Below are 23,762 nucleotides of genomic sequence, written 5' to 3'. Positions count from 1 at the left end.
GCACCCTAGCCTGTGCTCAAAAACCTGCAAATGAATCATCCATCATACTTATATATACAAGTGTCTGAAATCAGACCAAAAGGCAGAAGCTGTGATTTCTTGCCTTATAATCGAAGCATAATTAACGAATGTATAATTTAAAACCGTTTCACACCATGAGGGTATTTGTTCTACATTAAGCATAGGAGCGTACATAGATTCAAACAAAAACATTTTTTAACAGGCATTCAAATGACAGCAAACCCACAAAACACATTGATTTTGTACTGTGAACATATATACAGAAAGAACGATATTAACACTTCATTAACATATTAACATATATATATATATATATATATATAGAGAGAGAGAGAGAGAGAGACCTCTTACAGTGCAAAGTAATCCTTTCATTAAACTCAATTCCACCTGCTATGCATCTCTCGAGTTGTTACTGATTTTCAGCACAAATAGAATTTAATTTTCCAAAAAAAAAAGGAAATCAAAGATGAACAGTTTCCATAATTGGAATATCATATATAAAAAAACCCTTCTTCTAATTCAATCTCCTCGTATGCCAACAATGTTGGCTGTGGCTATGGCATGTATGAAATAGTGAACATATTTCGTAATATTGTAACAGCTTTGAAAATCTGAGAATACGATCGAAGCAAATGAAAGGGAAGCTAAAAAAGAAATGATATAGTAGTTTTATGAAATGAATTTTTAATGATAAAATCGAAGTAAAAGAGTGGGAGAGGCAGAAGAGAGGGACAAAGAGACACTGACATGTGAGCGTGTCCAAAAATAGGAAGAGGCTTCTGTTCTTGTCCTTGGTTTTTTGTACTAACTTTCATAGTTAACTTTGTAAAGATCCGAGGAGTTGACTGAGATAGATTCTGATCTCGCTTGCCTATGGCATCTTGACACGTGAATCTGCCATTGATTCACGCTGTTCTTCACAGCAACTAAATTTAATGGCGGTTCCACTCCATTGCCAGTAACTCTTCATGCAATAATTCATGAGTGAATTATAAATTGGTACCTTTAGTTTTGAGAAACAAATTATTTAGTGTGTTTCGTTTTAAAAAATAACTATTTAGTCCTTTTTTAAATTTTATGCTTTTTTCCAATTTATTTTGTTCTTAGTTGTATTAAGCAATAGAAAAAAAATTAAATATTATGAAAAGATTGATGAGAAAATAAAAAATTGAAACAAAATAATATTAAATTAAGCTTGGTCAACACTAGCCAAGGGAATAGTTAATTAGTTTTTGAAATTAGAAAGATTATTTAATTCATTTGGCAGAACTAGAAGGACTAATTTATAATTTACTTATAAATTCATACTATTAATTGTAAAATCAACAATTTAGATTTTAATGGATCATTTGCTATCCATAGCTTGAGGAGAGTCAACTTCAACAAGAATTATTGTCCTAACCTAATTTAAGTGGCCACTAAACAAAATGATAAAAAAAAATAAGTAATTTCTTAAATAAATAAATAAATTGTAGGCTCAATTCACATAAAAAAATTTAAAAGAAAAATAATTTTTAATTTTGAGTAAAAAAATCATCAGCCTTGATTTTTCAGCCATTGATTCAGAGCAAAATCATATAACGTGTTGTTTATCTCAGTAGAAATGCATCGTTTAATTTTTTTTTCAAAAAGTTCAAGAGGATAACATATTATCCGTCTTATATGCAAAGAAAAAAAGGTTCAAACATGTGAGCCCTAACAAAATGAATAAGGCAGGCTGGCCTAACTTGACAGGCCTAGTAGGATCTGGCATTTTTTCTATTTTTTTAAATTAAAGCTTTTTTAGAAGTTTTTTTTCAAAATTATTTTTTTATTTATATTTATACTACTGTCCCTTCTTTTTTTTTTTTTTATAGAGTATCTTTTAAATGACAATTATTTTTTTAATATTTTTTATGCATTTAATTTGTGACGAGATTTTTCTGATTCATCTATAGTTTTTTTTAATCCTTTTTATAGATGAAATTTATTTTTGAAAATAAAAATATTTATTTTCAGATAATATTTTTGATATGTGTAGCCTTGCACATTTTTTTTCCCTTTTATTTTATTCAAGCAATTTAATGTGTGTATCTATTTCTATTATCATTTGGTTGAATAAAAAAATTATTTTAATTAGCAAATTTAGCAAACACAACTGGGTAAATTTCTTGTAAGATTAAATATCTTGATCTACATATATCTCTCAATTTTTCCTATTTTTTTTTAGTTGTCGTTGATGATTTTTTTTTCATTTATTAACATACATAGTTTTCGATTTATTTAATTACATGTATGTATAAAAAAATTTATTTTCACTTAGAAATTTGTTTTAACTACAAAAACATATTAAAAAAAACCTGTATATATAAATTTTTTTTTGAAAAGCATATTTATTTAATATGATTTTTGAATCTAATACTATTGTTTTGTACTATCAAAAAAGACAACACTATAAAACTATGTTATTGATATTTGTTAATAAACTAAATGCATCATATAATATAAAAAAAACCAATGAAATGTAGTATTGATTATAAAAATAAAGGTATTGAGTTATGATTTCATTAAAATTACAAGGACTAAATTTACACCACGCCCATTTAATAATAATTATTAACATATAATGAAAGAACTTGATATTTCACTATAGCAATGAATTGTGAAATGCTTTGGTCATTTACAGTTTGATCCTAAAAGTTTACTCTAGGCATTTAATTGTAGCAATGAACAATGAAATGCTTTGGCTTTTTACAATTTAGTCATCAAGCTTCTTCTTTTTATTTTGCAATTTCATCCTCAGCATTGGGTTTAATGGGCATTGAATTTCATAATTTGTTTTAATTTATTTTCTATGGTGTTATTCTAATCTTATGACACGGGTTTAATAGGTTAACAAAGATTGACTCGACTTATTTTTTTATTTTTTTTTAATTGATTTTTTTTCTCAACTTCATCCTTCAAAATTGGGTTGATTGAGAATTTGGCCTCATATTTATTTTTTATTTCTGTGGAGTTATCACAATCTTATGATCCAAATCACGAGTTTTGCAGGTTATATTTTTATCAGTCATTTGGATTGTTTTTAGACTTGCAAAGTCGATTATATCACATCAGATCAATCTCCATATAATTGTTTTTTGCTAGAAAATATGTTAACAACGTCTAAATATTTTTTTATGTTTAACAAAAAATTGAACGGACTCGCGGAGTAGCACGGATAATTATCTAGTTGTATTGTTATTTATTTATGTGTGACTGTTAAAAAGAATATTGGAGATACTCATAAACATAATAAATATGATTCATAAATCTTAGAAAGCAAGAAATTAACTTTTCACCTGGTATTAATTGGAATATTTTAAACTTGATAAGACTCTGAATTTCTATAAGATTTCAACTATTTCTTGACTATGCCAATGATTAGCATAATCAAGAAATTGAGTTAACCATTTATACTTTTATTGAGAAGAGATTTTGGAAAATGTAATACCGATTAAAAAAATTGGAAAATTTCTTGACTATTAATCAACTCTCTCTCTCTCTCTCTCTCTCTCTCTCTATATATATATATATATATATATATATATATAAACAAAAATAAAAGATCTTTAGTTTAGAAAAAAAAAATATATAGTAATGCAAATAAGCCAAACATGGCCTTTATTTTCAAAGTGAAATATTCATAATTATTGGTTCTCCAAACTTTTAAAAAATGATTTCTTAAAATAAATTTAATTTTTAACCAGCGCAAAAATACTTCTTAAAATATTTTCTGAAATGATACCAAGAAATAAAATATTTTCTGACAATTAACTATATCTAAAGATTTTCAAATATAAGAAAAAAATGTATTTTTATCTCCTCTTGACCCGAGTTCTCAACTATTTTTTATTATTATTAATATGATCAATTATACAAATAACCAAACCCTAAGTAAATCAAAGATTGTTTAGCAATTTTACATTTTTTTTATTCAGTTACTTGTAGTAGTAATTAATATCTATATTGTTACTGCATGGAAAATTAAATACCATTCCAGAAGCAGACATACAGACAAGAAGTGGAAACACACACACACACACACACACACAACCCGTGTTAGCATTTAATCATGGCCATCCAACGGTTGTTTCCCGAAATAATAACAGGCTGGATTTTATACGTTGATGGCTAACGAAGGGACCAAGAAATCAAAGCCTCAAAAAAGAAATCATGGGTGCACGTGCTTTGCATTAATATTTTATTATTGACCCGGGTTACGATGTATATCAGATAATTTTTATTTTTATTTTAAAAAATATTCATGTATTGTTGACTTGTTTTTAAATATTGATACGAGAAGCGTATTGAATTATATATTTTTTTTAATATTGAGATAATAATTAAATTTACAATTAATATCATAAGATCATAATAATTTTATATAAAACAAATCAAAATAAATTATAAAAATGAATTCATAATCGATTCAATGTTGAAGGATAAAACTAGAAAAAATATTAAATTAAAAAAGGATAAAAAAACTACTTCAGTCAACCCTGGTTAACTTCTCAAACCCGTAACCCGGGTCATGAACTCATGATAACGCTACAGAAAAAAATTATGAATATTAATTTACAACCAATCCAATTTGAAAGATTAAATCGAAAAAAAATCAATTAAGAAAGAATAGAAAAACAACCTAAGTCAACCCGAGCTAACCTGTTAAATTCGTCACATAGATCATGAGACTGGATAACTCTATAAAAAACAATTTGAAAAACATCGATTCATAAATAATCTAATATTGAAAGATAAAATTGAAAAATAAATAAATAAATAAAAGATTGAGTTGTTGGAGGGAGCGTAAATGGAAAAAAAATATTCAATTAAAAAATAACAAAAAAAATGAATTAAGTCAACCTAACTAACTCGCAATCTGGGTTAGCTCAATCGAGATAAACCCATGAAAGCAAATTGAAAATGATTACGAAGCCCAATTAAAAAGTATTCAATTAAAAAATGACCCAAAAAATAAATAGATTTAACCCTGGTCAACCTGCCAAACCCGTGATTTAGGTAATGAGATTGTGATAACTTTTTAGAAAGCAAATATAAAAAATTTATGAGTCCAATTTCTAATCAACTCTATATTGAATGATAAAATAAAAAAAATCAATTACTCGGACTAACATGTTAAATTAGTGACTTAAATCATGAGATCAGGATAAATTCAAAAAAAACAAAAAAAAATCAAGAAAAATCATAAAACACAATTCTCAAAACAACTTAATATTGAATGATGAAATTAAAAAAAAATAAAAAATTAGATTGTTAAAGAGTTAAATTAAAAAAATCAAATAAAAAAATAAAAAATAAAATACTATTCTAATAAATAATGTTTTATAGATTATTTTTTTGCAACACCCTTTATTTATTTATTTTGCAATTGTTAATGTTAATAGTTGTTAATTAATGTTAATTTTGACCCACAGGCCAGAAGTTGAATATATTAGGTTTTTCTGCTCTTTTTTTATTTTTTATGTTTTTTAGCAGGTACGGAGATACGAACACAGGAAGAGATAGATAAAGGGGGGGAGAAAGTACAAAAGAGGTACTGATCACTGATGGGTGTCGGCTGTGGCACCTCCCTTTTTAACCCCACTCATAAATACACAGTCGCTGGATCTAAGATTGTCCCTCGAATAGGCACAAGACACCTGGCAAAAACATGGTCTCTTAATGAACCTCATAAAGCATCAAAAAGATGCTTTTTGGGATGCTACCTAGATATTTCTTGGAAAAAATATAAAGGGTAATTCATTTCCAATTTACTTCACTGCCCTCAGTCAAGAGATTATAAGGAAAGAGGTCATGTGTCAGCCGGGTGTACCCAGGTTCCGGGTCGATTTGCTGGATTGACCGGGTTTTGTTGGACTAACTTTCTGACGGGTTTTTATTTAGACCCGGACTAGTTTTAAGCCTGAGTCGGCCGGGTCTTGGGTTAACCCGCCGGACCGATCCGAGTTTCAAAACTATGATTAAAAATTAAGGTTTCAATAAAAAAAAATAAGTGAAAAAAAACGTTTTTAACATCTCAACTTTCAATAAAACCATTGCTGTAAAAATTATGGTTCACTTCCATTTTAACTAACTTTACACTTTTTTAGATAATATAACTTTAAATTTATTTTCTTGTAACTAAATAATGTGATATTAACAAAAACCTAAAGCTTCTGGGAAAAAAATATATTATTTTCATGTCTTGATTCACCCTAGATTGGAATAGCAAAATTATTATTTTACACTTTTAGAAAAAATAAATTATATATTAAAGGTAATTGGATCTTTTAATAGGGTTAATTGGTCATTTTAGAAATACTCGAGCAACTTGGTCTTATATTTCACTTGCACAACAACATAATAAAATGAGTTTATTGCTATTACAATAAGACATTCCTTACCTTACCTCCATGGGCTTGTTTGGACTTTCATTTTTTTTATGATTATTATATGGTCTTAGAGGTAATTTAGTATTTTAATGAATACAAAAAAAGTTTTTTTTTTAATTTTATTTTCTTTTAATTTTTTTAATTTATGAAATTTAATATTCAATCTTTTGATTGCTATTTATTTTATTTGAGATCATTTTTAAAATTAATTTTTTTACGATTTAATCATCCTTTATTTTTTATTGCTATTTTTTTTTTACCTTGATAAATTTTTTAAATTGATATTTTTTTTTATATTATCCTTTAATATTAAATTAGGTTTTTTGATTGAGTTCTAGTCTATGATTTAACGAGTTGTGAATTATAGAGATTAACTCAAGTTTAAGAGATTTGTTCAAGTTCATTTGTTTTTGTTTTTTTAGCTCATGTTTTTCTTAATTTTATCATTCAGCATTTAATTGGAATTAGCCTATTTTTTTATTTGCTTTATTTAGAATTTTTCTCTAATTTTGAAAATGATTTAAATTATCTTCAGTCTTTTTATTTGTTGCTCTTTGTTAAATTTAACTTTTTTAAAAAAATATATTTTAAATTAAATTAAATCAATTTTTTAAATATAGGTATGTTGTGCACACTTCATGATATATATATATATATATATATATATATATATATATATATATCTTTTTGAGTAATTTTTTTAATTGAATGTTTTTTTTTATCTTTAATATTTGGTTGATTAGGATTGGGCTTCCTGTTTTTTTTTTAGGTTCCATGGGGTTATCATAATCTCATGTCTCGGATCACAAGTTAAAACATGGTTAGCCTAGATCGAGCTAATGTATCACTATCTCAATATTTGTTTTGTAAAAAATATATCGTTTAATATATCATCTTAATATTTTAAAAGTGTTACATACAGAATGCATCAATGTTTTTTACTTCCTAACATCTTTACAATTTTTTTAAGGTTAGAAAAAAATAATCTGACTTACTCTAATAACATACAATGTATGGTGGTGGAGCTAGAAATTTATTTGTCAAAGGGAGGTTAATAAATAAACTTAGATAAAATTTATTCACGCAAGACGGATTAAGGAATTGGATGTATAAAACAAAATTAAAAACACACTCAAAGATCAGGGTTTTTTTTTTTTTTTTTGGCAGCGACAACCCAGTGTTATACTATAAAAAATATATATATGAAAAAATAAACATTATATGATAATAGTTATATTATAAGTAGAATTAATTAAAAAAAATTAAAAGATAAAAGTTATAAAAAAACATGCATATAAGATTTACTTTTAAAGAAGTTGTAACATATCACATAATTAAAAGGCAACAACAATTATTATGAACGTGAGATCATGAAAAACATCTTGAAATATGATTAGAGGTTATCAGAGATTTGAGAGGTTATCCGTCATTGATAGACAATTAATTAAAGCATCAATCAACTAACTTTATAAGGCAGATTACACGGAAGATTGACAACAATAACTCAAATTTAAATAACTTAATTGTAATTTTATCGAGTTTTTATGATTTTTCAAATCTAAAATTAGTAGGCGATAATTCATAGATGATAGTCTATAAACGATAATTTTATAGGCGATAATCAAGTTCATTTGTAATCAGTAAGCTTGCAATGTCAATTTCATAACCCAAAAAATACCGAAAAAAATATTTCATTATCTAGAAGTTTCAATTCATGAAAGTAATCAGAGTATTAATCACTTTATGAATGTAAATATTCATTTTCTAAGTTATTGAGTTTATTTTACATTCAAATTGTTTTAATTATTTGGTTATTTTTTTAGTTGAGTAGATTTAATTATATTGATACTCCTATAATTTTATAATATAAATTTAGAATTACTTAAGTAAATCTAGGAATAAATTCAATTCAAAGTTTAAACCAGTTAATTTAAAATTTTAATTTTAAATTGCAAAGTTCTTTCGACAAACATAAAATAATCTACATCAAGCACCATACATGTTAACCCCCTCTTGGATCCGCCTTGGATATGCTATGTCTTTTCTTTGCAAGGGATAGATATGTCTATTTTCTTTTTTTCATAAGCTCATCAAAGTACAAACTTTGCTGCATTAGTTAACAGCAAGCAATAAAATAAAATAAAATAAAAATAATGATAATTAAGTTGATTAAAGTAGTACAATTAAACCATGCTAAAATATTCTTGTCTACAAATTTCCAAGTTTTGGTGTTCTCTTTCCCTTCAAATCTTTCAAATAACGAATCAATACTCGAAGAAAACAGAGGCCGTTGGTATGATTAGGCACGTTAATGTACCCAGAGAGGTTTTGGCAATATTGCTCCCAAGCATTACTAGACTTTTTCTAGAGTGCTGGTATCACGATCAATAATATCCTTGTCAATGGAACCAGAAAAGTGAAGAACGTTGATGCTTTCAAGACTGCAGCAAGCCCTATAACCACATCTGTCATCATAAATGAAGTGGACATAGAAGAGAAATGCACTGCTCGCAAACGCAATTCCATACATGGGGAAAACTACAACCGGGCTCATAAATGTTGAGAATAGGCATGCAAAACCAAACAGTATAGCTGATGAGGAGCTCCATATAGTAACTTTCAACAGCTCTTTCTTGGGTTATTCTACGTCGGAAGGCAATGGATGAAACACTGTTAAGCAGTGGTCTAAGAGAAAATAACACAAGGTGAGAAAAGTTATAAACGCTACCATTGGGATGTCATTGTTGATAAATGCACGGCATATGGTGCCTGTGCTATTGAATGTTAGGTAAAGGTATGTGATGGTTTGTGTAAATCTCAAGCTTTCACTACCACTGTTGCATTTGTTGCTAGCAAAAAGGAATGTTGGGTTCTCACTGTTGCAATGATCTGGCAACATTTTAAAAAAAATATTGATTTTTGATCGTGGTGGAAGAAAAGGGTCGCTGGAAATGGCGCCGGTTATTTGCGTGGTGGCCGGAAGGTATAGCTGTGTTCTTATATGAATGAATGGTTTGTGACAATTCCAAGAAAATACACGGAATCACCATGGAAGAGAGGTTCTAAAAAGTCTATCCAACAAAAAAGTTAAAAAGCCACGGCACATATATCTTTCCAGATCTTTTCATGACAGCAGCAAAGAAAATAGCAGCTTGATTCCAAGGTGAATTTGCCCAGTGAACTCTTTTTTTCTTTTTCTTTTTCTTTTTTCTGTTTTGCTTGGAACTTGTCTTAATCAATAAATTGCAGAAATAAAAATCAATCCAAGTTCATACACAAGAGAGCATAGTTTTGAAATCCGGACCGGCCCGGCGGGTCGACCCGGGACCCGGCCGACCCGGGCCTGGGACCAGTCCGGGTCTAAGTAAAAACCCGGTGGGGAGTTGACCCGGCAAAACCCGGTCGACCTGGCGGTTCGATCCGAAACCCGGCCGACCCGGGTAAACCCAACTGAGACCCGACTTTTACACACATGTAAAACAGCGTCGTTTTTGCCTTATTCATTAATTCCCGAGAAATTCATAAAATCTCTCAATTTTTCCAACAATTGCATCTTGGACAATTTCTCCAGAATTGTTGTTACTTTGTTTCAACGATCATCAAAGTTGAAATATGGATCACAGTGAACAAAATGTCCAAACCAACATTCATAGTCTTCTAGTAGATGGGATGTCTGCGGTTTGATAATAAAAGGACATAAATGAGAAAACCTAAATTACCTAATCTCATAAATCTTCAAATCCATTTCAGTTGCGATTCACGAAGAAGAATAGAGGAGCAGAAGACGTCAAGGCAAGCCATACCAGTTCAAATCTGCGAATAAGGTTAGATGAAGTTGATGTTACTTGTTTCTCTTCACGACTCTCCTTCTTTCACTCTCTCTCTTCTTTATTCTCTGCCTCTTTTTTGAACTTGCAGTTCTTGATCAGTTGATCTGGCATCGATTTTTTCTTAAACTCAGATGATGATTTGGATGAAATGGTTGGGTTGCTTGTTGAGTTTGTTGGATTGTTTACTGGTGTTGAAGGATCTGAGAATGGTGGGCTGGAGTTGGTTTATTCTGTTTGTTCTAACATTCCTATTGTGTATGAAATGTTTGTGTCCTTGTAATTTGTAGAAGTTCAAACTTCAAAGTACTGAAGTCCAGTGATGGACAGAAGATGGTGGTTGGCATTTTAAAGGATGGAAGTGAAAGTTTAGAAGTATTGAATACCTAGCAACTAATGCAACTTGCATTAGATTTTTTTTGGGTTGACCCGGATTAACCCGGGTCAACCCATCTGACCCGTAACCCGATCATTATACCGGGTGGATCACCGGGTCGGGTTTAAAAACTATGCAAGAGAGTATTTGTGGCTTTGTGCCCATCACTATTTGGACTTCAATGAAGTTTGAAGCAGGCAACAATTGGCCCGGTAGGAAGGAGGAGTGTGTAAATACTTTTGCTGAAAATAAGCGAAATTTATTTGAAACCGGGAAAGAAATTTATTTAAAATAAGGAGGAGTTTGTAGCGTAATTCGTTAATAAATAGATAAGTCCTAGTTTTTTTACCTAGTAGAATTTTAAGTTAATTTTTAATGCAAGAAAATAAAATAATTGCATTATTTATGTATTTTTATGCATTATAATTGTTTTAATTGAGAAACAAAAAGTTGTTGTTTATATTTTATAAGATAAATTTAAAATATCAAAATTGGAAAATAAAAAAAAGCTTAAATACTAATTTAGCGAGAAGCTATTTTTCAAAATTAAAATTAAAATAATTGCATAAGCAAATATTTTACACCTGTTCCTTTTGTTTTATGCATTTTCATATATTTTATTTTAGAGACTAACTGTAGTTATTAATAACAAAGTATTTTTATTAAGAAAAAATTAAACTAATCTCTCAAAGCATTATGGAAAAGAAAAACTAGGCCCTATTTGTTTTTTTGGTTTCAAAAGCGTTTTTGAAAAAAATTAATTTTTTTTCTTTGCTTCAAATTAATATTTTTTGATGTTTTTAGATCATTTTGATGTGTTAATGTCAAAAATAATTTAAAAAAATAAAAAAAATATTATTTTGATACATTTCCTAGTGAAAAACACTTTGAAAAACAACCACAACTATACTTTCAAACACGTTCTAAATGGGCTCTGATTTAACTTTTTCAAAATATGTTTATATGAAACATCAATTTTATTGAACTCCTCTAGAAAATAACTCAATGTTACAAATATCAATTTTTTTAATAGTTAAAATGTGATTATTCAACTATTTTTTCTCTCCTCTCTCAACATTTAGAAACTAAAAAAGAAAAAAAATAAGTTTGGTATCATAACATAGATCTCCAAAATAATAGAGACTAAACCGTTTGGCATTGCGTTTGTAAATGCGTTTCATCAAATTTTGAATTTTTTTTTTTTTTTTGCTAAAATTGAGTGCAGTTTGTACTTTTTGAATCGTTTTGATGTGCTGATGTCAAAAATGATTTTTAAAAAATGAAAAAACATCATTGACATGTATTTCGACACGAAATGATAGACAATTTGAAACTTCAAGAATGAAACTTGAATTTCCCGCACCAAAATCTGAATGAGCATGTACTTCTGCTCTACTTTTGCTCTCTGTCAATTATGATTATTATTTTAACTTGTATTTTTATTAACCCCAACTCAATTCTGATTTCGCAAGATGAAAACCAAACCCTCTTTAAACATCCCTCAAAACTCACCAAATGGGAGGTCACGTAAATTGGAAGGATTACACATTTTTTTTATTTTAAATACCATTATATTGTAAATATGGATAGAATTGCAAAAATTAGGAGTTTGAGGATCAAAATGAAAAAACATGTCCACAGTGGGTTGTGATGGGTGAACAAGGATTCACCTATCTATTTCAGTTTATGTTCTAATAATTCTAGTAAGGCAACTAACATCCAAGTTCCTTTGCAAAGCAGATTAAAAGCATTGTAACCTCAGTTTTCAACATTTTAATGCTGGATTTATCATAAATAATAGAAAAGCAATCCAAATGAGATTGCCTACGCGACAAAAATGTAACAATTACAGAATAATCACCTTGGTATAGGGAGATAAGTGACCATAAGATGAGACTAGAAGCTACAGCTCCAGCTATTAACAAAGAATACATTACAAAAAATTCAACACCACTCCACTGGTGTAAGAAGCTGGCTTTCATGAAACACAGGCTACAGAAATATATCGATAGTAGAGATAAAAAGGTAAAATGTAGAGACAGGTGAGCATTAATCAGGAAAATTGAAAGTTCTCACAAAAATGGATAAATTATTTGTTGTTTAAAGGGGGAAAGAAAAAGAAAAGGAAAAAACAGCTAAAAGGTGACCTATATTATACTAGCAACATTACTAGAAAGGGGTTCTTTCTAATCCAGTGAAGCTGAAGCAGCCTCTTTCAAACATGCCCTCATTATCTTGTCCAGCTTTGAGCAAGCATCCAAGCAAAGCTGCATTGCCTGTTTGTGAAAAGCAAAATCAGTATAGCCAAATTGCACACACCTTAGATTGCATACTGCCATGAATAGGATATGATTTTTCCTATAGTCTGACAAATGATGTTTGCAGTTTAGATGACGCACCTCATTCAGTTTTGCAGTTGACCATTCCCCTGTAATAGAAAGCTGCGTGACCTCATAACGAGAAGGCATGCAAGTGATCATCAGGCTTCCATCTTGAAAACTTTCCTCTTCCAAAATTGGATCAATGATGAGGTTTCTACCAAGACAAGACTGCAAAACAAAAGAATCTAATTTACAAAAATATGAAAATTTGATGGGAAACAAATGTGAACTAAACAAACGAGTTCAGGTCATTAAATCAGCTGGATATATCTCGAAAGAAGTAAAGAAATGCACAGCACTGTAAAGACATCTCAAAGCTTGATGAGCCATCCTTGCACTAATATGTTTCTGCTGCGTCACCATCAACTTAGTCACAACAGCCACAGAATATTTCTACAGAGTCAAAGAGCCAAGCAATACCAGGCTATAGAAAAAATATTAAGGCAACAAATATTAATGAGACCACCTAAGTTTTCTGATCTCCATCTATTCATAAAAGCCGGGTCAAAGCACAATCGCCATCAATGAGTAGTTATTTAGCAAAGTGCAATAATTTAAATGTCTACAAATTTTCATTCCAATAACCCAGGTTCAACGGGACTTACTACAAGATGGCCTTTTAAAAGTGACAAATTCTGGAGTGAACAAAGGAACAGGCTAAGATGAACAAATGTCAGAAAAAGACAGTTCAGTTAATTCCCATTTCTAGTTCAAAATTTGGGAAAACTACCCGTTACAAAGTATTTTACCCCAAAGACTAAACTACATCAAACACCCAAATAAAGTTTCTACTGCTTAAGTTATTAAAATACTTTTTACTTCTATCAATTCTCAGCAATAAATAAGTATGTGAAAATATTAACTAATGCTCAAACTAGAAAAACCCCACATTTTCAAAACAAACAAACAAACAGAGATAGTAATAAGCGATTTTAGATTTAACAAAATTTATCACATATTGAACTCAATCAGTAAATATTTTGGGTAATGAAGGAGAAGACATATACACAAGCCTGGGGGGGGGGGGGGAGAAAGAAAGAAACCAAAAATAAAATACTAGAATTGGAGATCACATTTGAATAAAGAATTCAACTCCTAAAGGGTAGATTTAAGGGTCCCAAGCATTCTCATCTTTAAGCATTCAGCAAAACGAGTCAAAATATTGGAAGCGAACAATGATCAATAACTACATTGCACATGATTGTTTGTAAGCTCTGAGATTTGCCGTTCTGTGTCCAATGAATTAGGGTTGGTTTATCCACATCAAACAATAACCAAGCAGACTAATTAAAATAAATACTAGAAGATATTTTACTAATTTGCAATGGATAACTGTGTATATGCATATAAAGTATGAACTTCATGATAGATAACAACTAGAAACAGTGTCAGGAAACCTCAAGTCTATGCATGATGCATACCACAGAAACTCCAGCAACAAGGTCATACATCATAATCCCTGCATCCGCCAAGGCAAGGCTTGCACAAGATATTACAACAGGAAGATCACCTGCAAAAACATAATCTTGTTAATGAGTTTAAAGAAAAAAAAAATTAATAGCCACTAAAATAGTATTGAAAAAACAGGCTGTAGAAACAAGCAAGCAAACTTAAAAGGCATGAAAAAGCTTTACAGACTTTGGAAGGTAAACAGAACAACATTTCCAGTACGAGATTTGCATAGCAAGTCATAAAGGTGGTTGTGCTATTCTGCAAACTAGACATAGCATTCTTTTCCAAAGGAACACCCAGGCTAGGCATACGTTTTCTTAACCTGTCTTTATTTTCATTCTTCACCCCTTTATTCCCCCAAAACAGACGCAGATTTAGAGGTTAGTATGAAAATGTAACTCACTGCCGCCAGATTCTAACACCAATGCAAACACATCTACAGTTGTCTTGGGAAAAGTTTCCAACATGATTGCGCCTTCCAAAGCCTTATGAAGCATGGAAGAGAACTCTTTATTATCTGATCCCTAACAAAAAGGGGCATCATATATCAAAAAAGATAATAGGAGTTTGAAGATGAATATCAAAAATTTTATAGATGCATGCTAACATACCAGTCCACGAGCAGGGGTGGCAAAAGTGGTACAGCTAACATTGCAATTAAGCCTGCCCACATCACTGTACACCATTGCTTTCTTACTTTCTCTAGGCCCAAACCTGAAGCAAGAAATGGCAGTACAAAGTAAAATTAAGTTTATATTATGAAGGTTGCTGTATTAATTATATCTCATATCATGGTTCCATCATGTCAGTATAACTAAAAAAAATGAAGGCAATACTCACACAGAAACGATGACCTTTGTATTTCCAAATTCAGCATATGCAGATCCTGCAGCAGAATTCACCGCACCAGTCCTGAAAACTGCAAACGAAAAACATTTCAGTTCAAGTAAATTAGACAACAATCATATCATGCCTGCATAATCCCAAAACAGATAATTTATGTGTATGGTACATACAAGCAGATAAAAGAAAAGGTTGAAATATGAGCTGCATTCTCTCTATTAAGAATCAAAATTTCAACCTCAACATCCTTACAGATCCAAAATAAAATTTTCATTTCAGTGCTGACCAACCACATTCATATTTTAGACGGAGGTCATCCGTTTGAAGTAGAAATTGATGGGATTTAGCATCTATGGCAAAACGACTCTACTAGAAGAACATGAGAATCACTTTCATCCACGGGTGTGCTCAACCCACCACTGAAAAGTTTGCACCCAACAACAAAAGAGGCAGAGACAGGCAGGCAGTTAAAAAAGGCATAGCTAACCGATGTAAATATATCATGCCAAGTAAATTAAACAAGATTTCTAAAAAAAGACACAGAAACCTCAATTTCTCGAAACTTCATGCCTACAGTAAGAGAATTCAAATTATCTGAAAAAACAAATGAAGAACCAGCAACAAGGAACCAATTCAACATTTTTTGTCTTAGCATAACACCATTACACAATAAAAAAACAGCATCTTTTTAACAGATGATGGAACATAAAGATGGAAGATAGTAAAATAAAAAATAATTAACAAAAAGAAGCCGAAAAACGGAAATTTACAAACTTTCACACTCATTGACACCCTAAAGCACATATTAACATTGAAACATCAAAGCTGACAGCCCTTCATATAATTATAAAGGAGAGAAAAGTAAGCACAAGAAGAAAGCAGAGATAGGGAAAGCATGCCAGCATAAGTTAAAACAATCAAATCACAACACCCCAGAAGATTAAAAGTAAACCCGCTTAAAAATAGCGACCATTCAGTGTAATCAAAGAAGAAGATTAAAAGCTAATTACTACTTACAAAATTATATATAAAAAAAATAAACAGTAAAAAGAGAGAAAAGGGAAATATATATATACAAGCAGGTCGGCACTGGTGGAAACCACGACCATCGGGACGAAGCCAGTCGACATCAGAGTCAGAGAAGAATGAAGAACGTTGGGTTTTCTTGGTGGGAGTGGGAGTGTAAGTGCCTGGGGCAGCACCACCTGTGGAAGCCATTGTGCTTGCTTTGACCTTTTTTTTGCTCTGGTTTTTCCTTGGTATTCTGTTCTCGCCTCGCGGCAGCCAGAGGGAAGCAAACACGAGGGCTTTTTTTTCGTAGGCTGTCCTTTTTTCTGACGGCGTCGTTTACATGAATAATGAAGCATGGTAAATTTTTTTCTTGGAACAAAATCCCATTCATTTACATTTACAAGCACAATTAAAATAAAGACAGCTAGGATGAAAATCAGCTTATATTATACGATCATAGTTTAAAAATAGGATTTCAGAGGAGGATTTATTTATTTATTAGGGGATGTCAAAATCCTCCTCTTTGATATGATATGGGTCGAACAAATCCCTTTTTTTTTTCTTTTTTTTCTCTAACACATGAATGGGGATGGGGTTGGGGATGGGGATGGGGATGTATAGCATGCCTTTACCATAAGAACAACTTGAATCTAATTTAGGTAGATCCATTTGTTACACGATAAGATAACACAATATTGTCCTAGTAGTTATTATACTCGTGTTTCGTTGTTATTATATTTGTGTTTCGTTGTAGGTCGGATATTTTCTTACCAATAAAAAAAACATGGACATTCAAGTTTTTTTCAACATGTTTTTTCATATAAAAAATTCTAAATGAAGATTAAAAAACTCATATAAGCATCTAATTAAGTAAAATGAGAATTATATGTATAAATAAATGAAAAAAATATTAATAATAATTAAAAACAAAATTGAAAAATCAAGAGACAGATATAAATCAAAATATTTTATCTCGCAACTTGGAGCATTTATCTAGTTGTGTTTAATGAATTTTTTTATTAAAATTAATTTTTTAATTAATCAAATGATAATAAAAATAGACACACAATTAAAATTGATTGAATAAAATATATATATATATATATATATTATACAATGCTGAATATATTAGAAATTAACAAACAACTAAAACAAAAGGAGAATTCATTGTAGCCCTTTTCACATTTTATTTTTCACCGCTACAGTATAATGACTATTTTGTTATTCCCATAAAAAAAATTGCATGTTTTTGGACTAGGGTTATTTTGGTATTTTCACAAGGTGCATTAGTCATTAATGATTTGTTTGGAGGTATTTGTGTCTATTCAATGTTTTGTGAACAGTAAAATAACCAAAATACCCCCAAAAGTAAAAAAATTTGTGGTCTCGAGTAGGGGTATGTAGGTATTTTTCATTTTCTATACACAGTAGAATTATACATGTATCCTTGGATGCAAGACATTTAGTTCATTGTAGTCAGGGGTATTTGAGGTTCTTAGCTTAGAATTTGTTGTTAATTGTAAGTTTGGTTGAGGATAGTAACATAATTCCTCTTTAAAATAATAATTTTTTTCTATTAGGGCATGCAGAACAAGCGCTAACATGTTGGAACCGCCATCCACTTTACACTTATTTGGTTCTCAATTTTTTCGATAAAGGAATTTTTGACTTACAGGTGTGTTTGGCAAACATGTCTTTAGACCTATTTTGGTAGTTTATCCTAAAAAAATGAGTTTTTGCCAAAAATATAAAAAATATTTTTTTTTTTTGCATATGGCTAAAAATCCTAAAAACAATATTGGAGCATGTCTTAAAATTAAGAAAAAACTTCAAAAAAAAAATTCTTTTGCATGTTGAAATACAAAAAATATTGCATGAGTTTTACAATATTAAGGATTTTAGTCTATATTTCAAAAAAATATTAACAACTTTTTTTTAGCAAGAAAATATATTATTCACTTTTAATATAAGAATAAAAAAACTTACAAAAGAGTTAATATCTAAAATATTGTTAGAGATAATAATTTATTATTATTCACTTTTAATATAAAGATAAAAAAAAACATGTACAAGGGTTAATATTCAAAATATTATTGGGAGTAATACAACTTATTCACTTCTAATATAAAGATAAAAACTGCAAGGAATTTTATCTTAAATATTATTTAGAATGACGTAATAGCCAAAAATTTCAAATTTGTCCTAAAAGAAGTCTTAATGATAATTAAGGATATTTAAACCTATGTCCCATGATATAAGAGTCATGGACATTCAAAATACCAAGGTGATAAGTGAAATTTAAATAATCACCAAATCTCTTTGGATTCCTAACTTCAACGCCTTCGCGACACATGAGTTGTGAATGGGCTTGCTTTCTTCTGATATCTTTTTAATTCGGAATCTTTTAGACCAAGTTTTTTATCTAGCAAACCGGGGTTCGTTCATCATAACAAACCCTTCATAGTACGATGACAGAATTTAGAAACACCATTAGGCCATAACAACCATAAACAAAGAAAAACAATGAATTTATCTCAGGTAAGACGTATTAGGGATGTTAATACCTTCTCTTTAGGTAACCAGTCTCTTGCCTGAAATTTTTAAAAACCAGTAAGGGATCCTAGTAACCATAATAATAATAGGTGACAACTCCTTATCCAAATAATGACCTCCCAACCCACCCGGGAAAGGTCGTCATGATATCACGCTTTCGTGAAGGGTATAACAGGATGACAAGTCTAGTAAGAACCCTTGGACGAAGCTTTTTTTGTTTATTTATGCTCTATAAAGATTGATGTTTTAATATTTTTCAACCATGAATGGTTTGCTTTGTTGAAGTGCTTTAACATGCATTCTCTTATATCTTATCATGCCTAGTATATTGAATATGGATGAAAGACATTCATGCATTACTAATATTATTTGTGAGGGAACAGACCGTAAAGCTTTAGGTTAGGTGGGAAACTGACAACTTACCTATGACTTGAGTCAAGGTTTAAGTTTGTATAAATCTCAACTCTTCACTAAGTGCTTAAACTGGTAATGATTAGTATATATACCATCTCATTACCTACTAAGCCTTTATATTGCATTCATGAGGGTAATCATTGGGATAATAAGAGACCTTTTTTAGAGAACAAGTAGTAAACCTATCATTTGTCTCACATAAAAAAACTAAAACCTGTTGATGCGAACCTCGTGATCACATGGTCACGCAACCCACATACAAAGACACTAATTCCCGGAAAGCCAAGTAAATCAGGTTTAATAGGAATGTGACACAAAGATAACTTGTACCTAGGCACCAGCACTATTGGAAACGGAAACCCCCACCCAACGAATATTGATTCGCGAACGAGAAGTATAAGGATGACGCCACGAAGACAGTTGTTCTTCGATAAATCGTTTTTCAGTTCATTAGAGAACCATGGAAGGGAGATTATCTCACCAACAAACACACACACACAAAGTACGACAAACAAAAAGTTTTATTAATCTGAATTGTCTCACCTTACATGTTTGGTTATGCCCTTATTTATAGTGACTCCAAACTAAAATAAACCTTAATGGACCCCTTATGTGGACGTATATGATGCCCACTTACAATTAAACCCAAATAATATAAATAAACTCTAAACTAAGAAGAAAATAATAATAATAATAATAATAATAATAAATCTGAATTTAATATCCTAAATATAATAGGATCAGATTTGTTGCCCTTTAGAAGTCTCATATAAGCTAGGAGAATCAAATCTGAAGGTAGAATTAATTCTGAAATCGTCTTTTCTTTTTTTTTTAGCTAGGATGAATAAGGAATCCTTGTAAGAAAATGATTCTAAAACATTTATGAATCCTTACCACATTGGAAAACTATGTTGCAGCCCATTAAAGATCTTTCTAAAACAAAGATCTTTAATAAGCTGCCACATCCTTTTCAAAAAAGAATCCTAGCCAAATAGAAAGTCCACAAGTCAAAAGGAAGTAAATAACAAAATTCATACAGCCTCTGTTGACCTGTGTTTCGATGCCTTTCTGAACTCCGATGGATCTGAAATTTTAACTCAAGGTAGGACAACATGTCAGAAGACTCCATGTAAAATTTCAGCCCGATCCAACGGTCGGATTGAGAATTATGACTGTTTCCATAAAACTGGATAGATGCACTTTTTACGTCAAAATCTGAATTTGACCTTTCCTGGATCGTATCATTCCCTCTCTCTTCAAGATGATTCGTCCTCGAATCACCAATAATTTGAATGGAAAATTCCTTAGCCTCTTTTTGAAGCCTTTGGAGTTCTTTTCTTGCCAACAATCATCGCCAACAACTTTGGATGAAAGTAGCAGCCGTTCTATTTCGTATATCAACATTGCAGCGTATTTTCTCCTCTCTTTCTGAAGCTTGCTGGGCATTGACTGATGACATTAACACATCAAGTTCTTGCTTCATCTCCCCTAGAATACAGGATAGACTCTTGGATTCTCTTTTTAGAACATTAATCTCTTTATTTCTCTCCATTTGATATCACCTCTCCTTTTGAATCCTCCTTTTCTTTTGCCATAACACCTCATCAAAATACATGAAATCCCTTTGGTTTCTAGGCTGTCAAAAACCATCTCGGTGGCCTATCATCTCATCCTTAAAACCGCCATCACTAATATCATCAACGTCCTCCTCAAAATCCTCATAATCAGCCCACCTTGGCCTTTCAGCCCCACTGCCATTGTTAGATTTGTGTTGAGCCCCAACTTTTCTCATGTCTTGAGTACATGTTTCAGCCACGTTACCATGTTTTCCCACCTTCTCAAGTCTATCACACGCATTCCCCATCATAAAGTTCATTCTTTCCATCATCTTCGTCATGACATGCATTTGGAATTTAAGTTCTACATCGGGAGGGGGTGGTGTGTTGTTTTGCGCTGACATGATAGTACCTGCGAAAATTGATTAGTGGTAAACAAATCCTCACATCCCTCGTGTTTCGCTCAAACACTCTTAATATCCTCACATGCTCACACCTCTCGTCTCACCTTCTTATGGTTCTTGCAGAACTCAAACCAATACCAAATAGAACCAACTTGGCAGTGCAATCCAAATATGTATATATGACTCAAGAAGCAATAAAAACCAGAAAACAAGCAAAACAAAACTGCGATGACAGTCTCGCCAGTAGCAAGCGAATCTATCCGAAATATGAACAAAACTGAAGACTCGAATAAAAACAAAAACAAAATATGCAAGGATGATGAAACAGCACCCAAATATGTTGGATATGTTGAAAATATATTGCAAGAAATGAAAACAATAGAAAGAAAGAGAATTTCAAAAGTGGACGCAAAATAGACTCGTTTACGACAAGTTAAGTCTGAATCTAAAACCTAAAGTAAATAATGTCCAATTGAGCTAAAATTTCAGATATAGTGTGATATCAACCCAAATAGACATAATATAAAGTTTGAGAAATTTATGATAAGATTTGATATATTGACACAAAAACGATATGAATCAGACCTGATTAGACCCGAAATTGAAACCCAAAGCCAACAATATGCAATTGACCCCAAACTTAATATGTAATGTGATTAGGACCCCAGTAATAAGAGTGTCAAATTTGAGCTAATTCCGAGTTGATTTGGTCTAATTTTCCCTTGTTTAGTTTTCTACGGCAGAAACCAATAAACGTCTCTTTGAACGATTTTTTTTTCTTTTCTTTTCTTTTTGCTTTTTTTTATTTTTTCTTCTTTTTATGCTACTAATATATTTTGGACAGTAACCAAATGAAATAACTCATTTTTTTTATATGCTGCAAAATCAAGGAGAAGAAGAAATTGGACACTATGGAATTTTTTCGGAAACAACAAGAACAAAAAATTCAAAAGGATATAACCTGATTAATGGAGCCAAGCTCTGATACCAAATGATGCGAACCTCGTGATCACATGGTCACGCAACCCACACACAAAGACACCAATTCTCGGAAAGCTAAGTAAATCAGGTTTTATAGGAGTGTGACACAAAGATAACTTGTACCTAGGCACTAACACTATTGGAAACGGAAACTCCCACCCAACGAATATTGATTCGCGAACGAGAAGTATAAGGATGATGCCACGAAGATAGTTGTTCTTCGATAAGTCATTTTTCAGTTCATTAGAGAACCATGGAAAAGAGATTATCTCACCAACACACACACACACACACAAAGTGCGACAAACAAGAAGTTTTATTGATCTGAGTTGTCTCACCTTACATGTCTGGTTATGCTCTTATTTATAGTGACTCCAAACTAAAATAAATCCTAACGGGCCCCTTATGTGGACTTATATGATGCCCACTTATAATTAAACCCAAATAATATAAATAAACTCTAAACTAAGAAGAAAATAATAATAACAATAATAAATCTGAATTTAATATCCTAAATATAATATGATCAGATTTGTTGCCCTTTAAAAGTCTCATATAAGCTAGGAGAATCAAATCTGAAGGTAGAATTAATTCTGAAATCTTCTTTCCTTTTTTTTTTTTGGTAGCTGGGATGAATAAGGAATCCTTGTAAGAAAAAGATTCTAAAACATTTATGAATCCTTGCCATACTTGAAAACTATGTTGCAGCCCATTAAAGATCTTTCTAAAACAAAGATCTTTAATAAGCTGCCACATCCTTTTAGGAAAAGAATCCTAGCCAAATAGAAAGTCCACAAGTCAAAAGGAAGTAAATAACAAAATTCATGTAGCCTCTATTGACCCATGTTTCAATGACTTCCCGAACTCCGATTGACCTGTAATTTTAAACCAGGGTAGGAAAACATGTCAGAAGACTCCATGTAAAATTTCAGCCCGATCCAACAGTAGGATTGGGAATTATGACTGTTTCCGTAAAATTGGATAGATGCACTTTTTACGTCAAAATCCGAATTTGACCTTTCCTGGATCGTATCACCTGCCTTTAAGGTGTATGCTCTATACTACATGTTTTGTATCAAGCCTAAGCTTAACTATAAAGTATCTTGAATTATAAGACTTCTAAATGATAAAAATAACCATCATTGCTAAATTTACCACTATATAATATGGGCAAAATTCTGAATTGTTATATTTGTCAAAAGAAGACTACCCTTAGATATGATGTAAGAAAATCATCACCGATCAAGAACTTGAATTGCACTGTGAATGAGGTGAAGAAAATGATTGTTGATGTTCAGAATATTGATGAGGTTGTATTTTTTAAGAAGTATGGGTAACTGGTAGAAATTATGAAGATAGAAGTACTAAACCCGGCAATTACAGCTCATATTCAGTTTTAGGATCCTAATTAAAGGTGTTTCTTTTTTAAGAATATAGATCTATATCCTATTATGGAAGATTATGGAATGTTAATGGATTTTTCCAACCATTTGTATAGGATCTACTTCCCTTTGAAAGATGACAAAGTGA

General features: G+C 31.0%; 1 protein-coding gene across 1 annotated transcript; it reads right to left on the bottom strand.

Moving 5' to 3' along the window:
* Positions 1 to 12,517: 12,517 nt before the first annotated feature.
* Positions 12,518 to 16,652, bottom strand: LOC7491150 (exosome complex component RRP41-like). Its single transcript, XM_002314248.3, has 7 exons — positions 16,390 to 16,652; positions 15,311 to 15,389; positions 15,082 to 15,184; positions 14,874 to 14,994; positions 14,440 to 14,528; positions 13,037 to 13,186; positions 12,518 to 12,913 (listed from the first exon to the last, which is right to left on the bottom strand). Exons 1-7 carry the CDS (start codon positions 16,529 to 16,531, stop codon positions 12,824 to 12,826), a joined length of 774 nt encoding a protein of 257 aa, XP_002314284.1. The 5' UTR covers positions 16,532 to 16,652; the 3' UTR covers positions 12,518 to 12,823.
* Between the last annotated feature and the right edge of the window lie 7,110 nt (positions 16,653 to 23,762).

Source organism: Populus trichocarpa, chromosome 9 (assembly GCF_000002775.5).
Source record: "Populus trichocarpa isolate Nisqually-1 chromosome 9, P.trichocarpa_v4.1, whole genome shotgun sequence".
Lineage (NCBI taxonomy): Eukaryota > Viridiplantae > Streptophyta > Magnoliopsida > Malpighiales > Salicaceae > Populus > Populus trichocarpa.
This window is presented reverse-complemented; position numbering and strand designations above follow the sequence as displayed.

Coding starts and splice junctions, on each gene's coding strand:
- LOC7491150 (XM_002314248.3), bottom strand. CDS start 16,531: ATGGCTTCCACAGGTGGTGCTGCCCCAGGCACTTACACTCCCACTCCC. Junction 15,185..15,310: donor ACAAAGGTCATCGTTTCTGT/GTGAGTATTGCC, acceptor TTCTTGCTTCAG/GTTTGGGCCTAGAGAAAGTA. Junction 14,529..14,873: donor GGTGTTAGAATCTGGCGGCA/GTGAGTTACATT, acceptor ATGTTTTTGCAG/GTGATCTTCCTGTTGTAATA.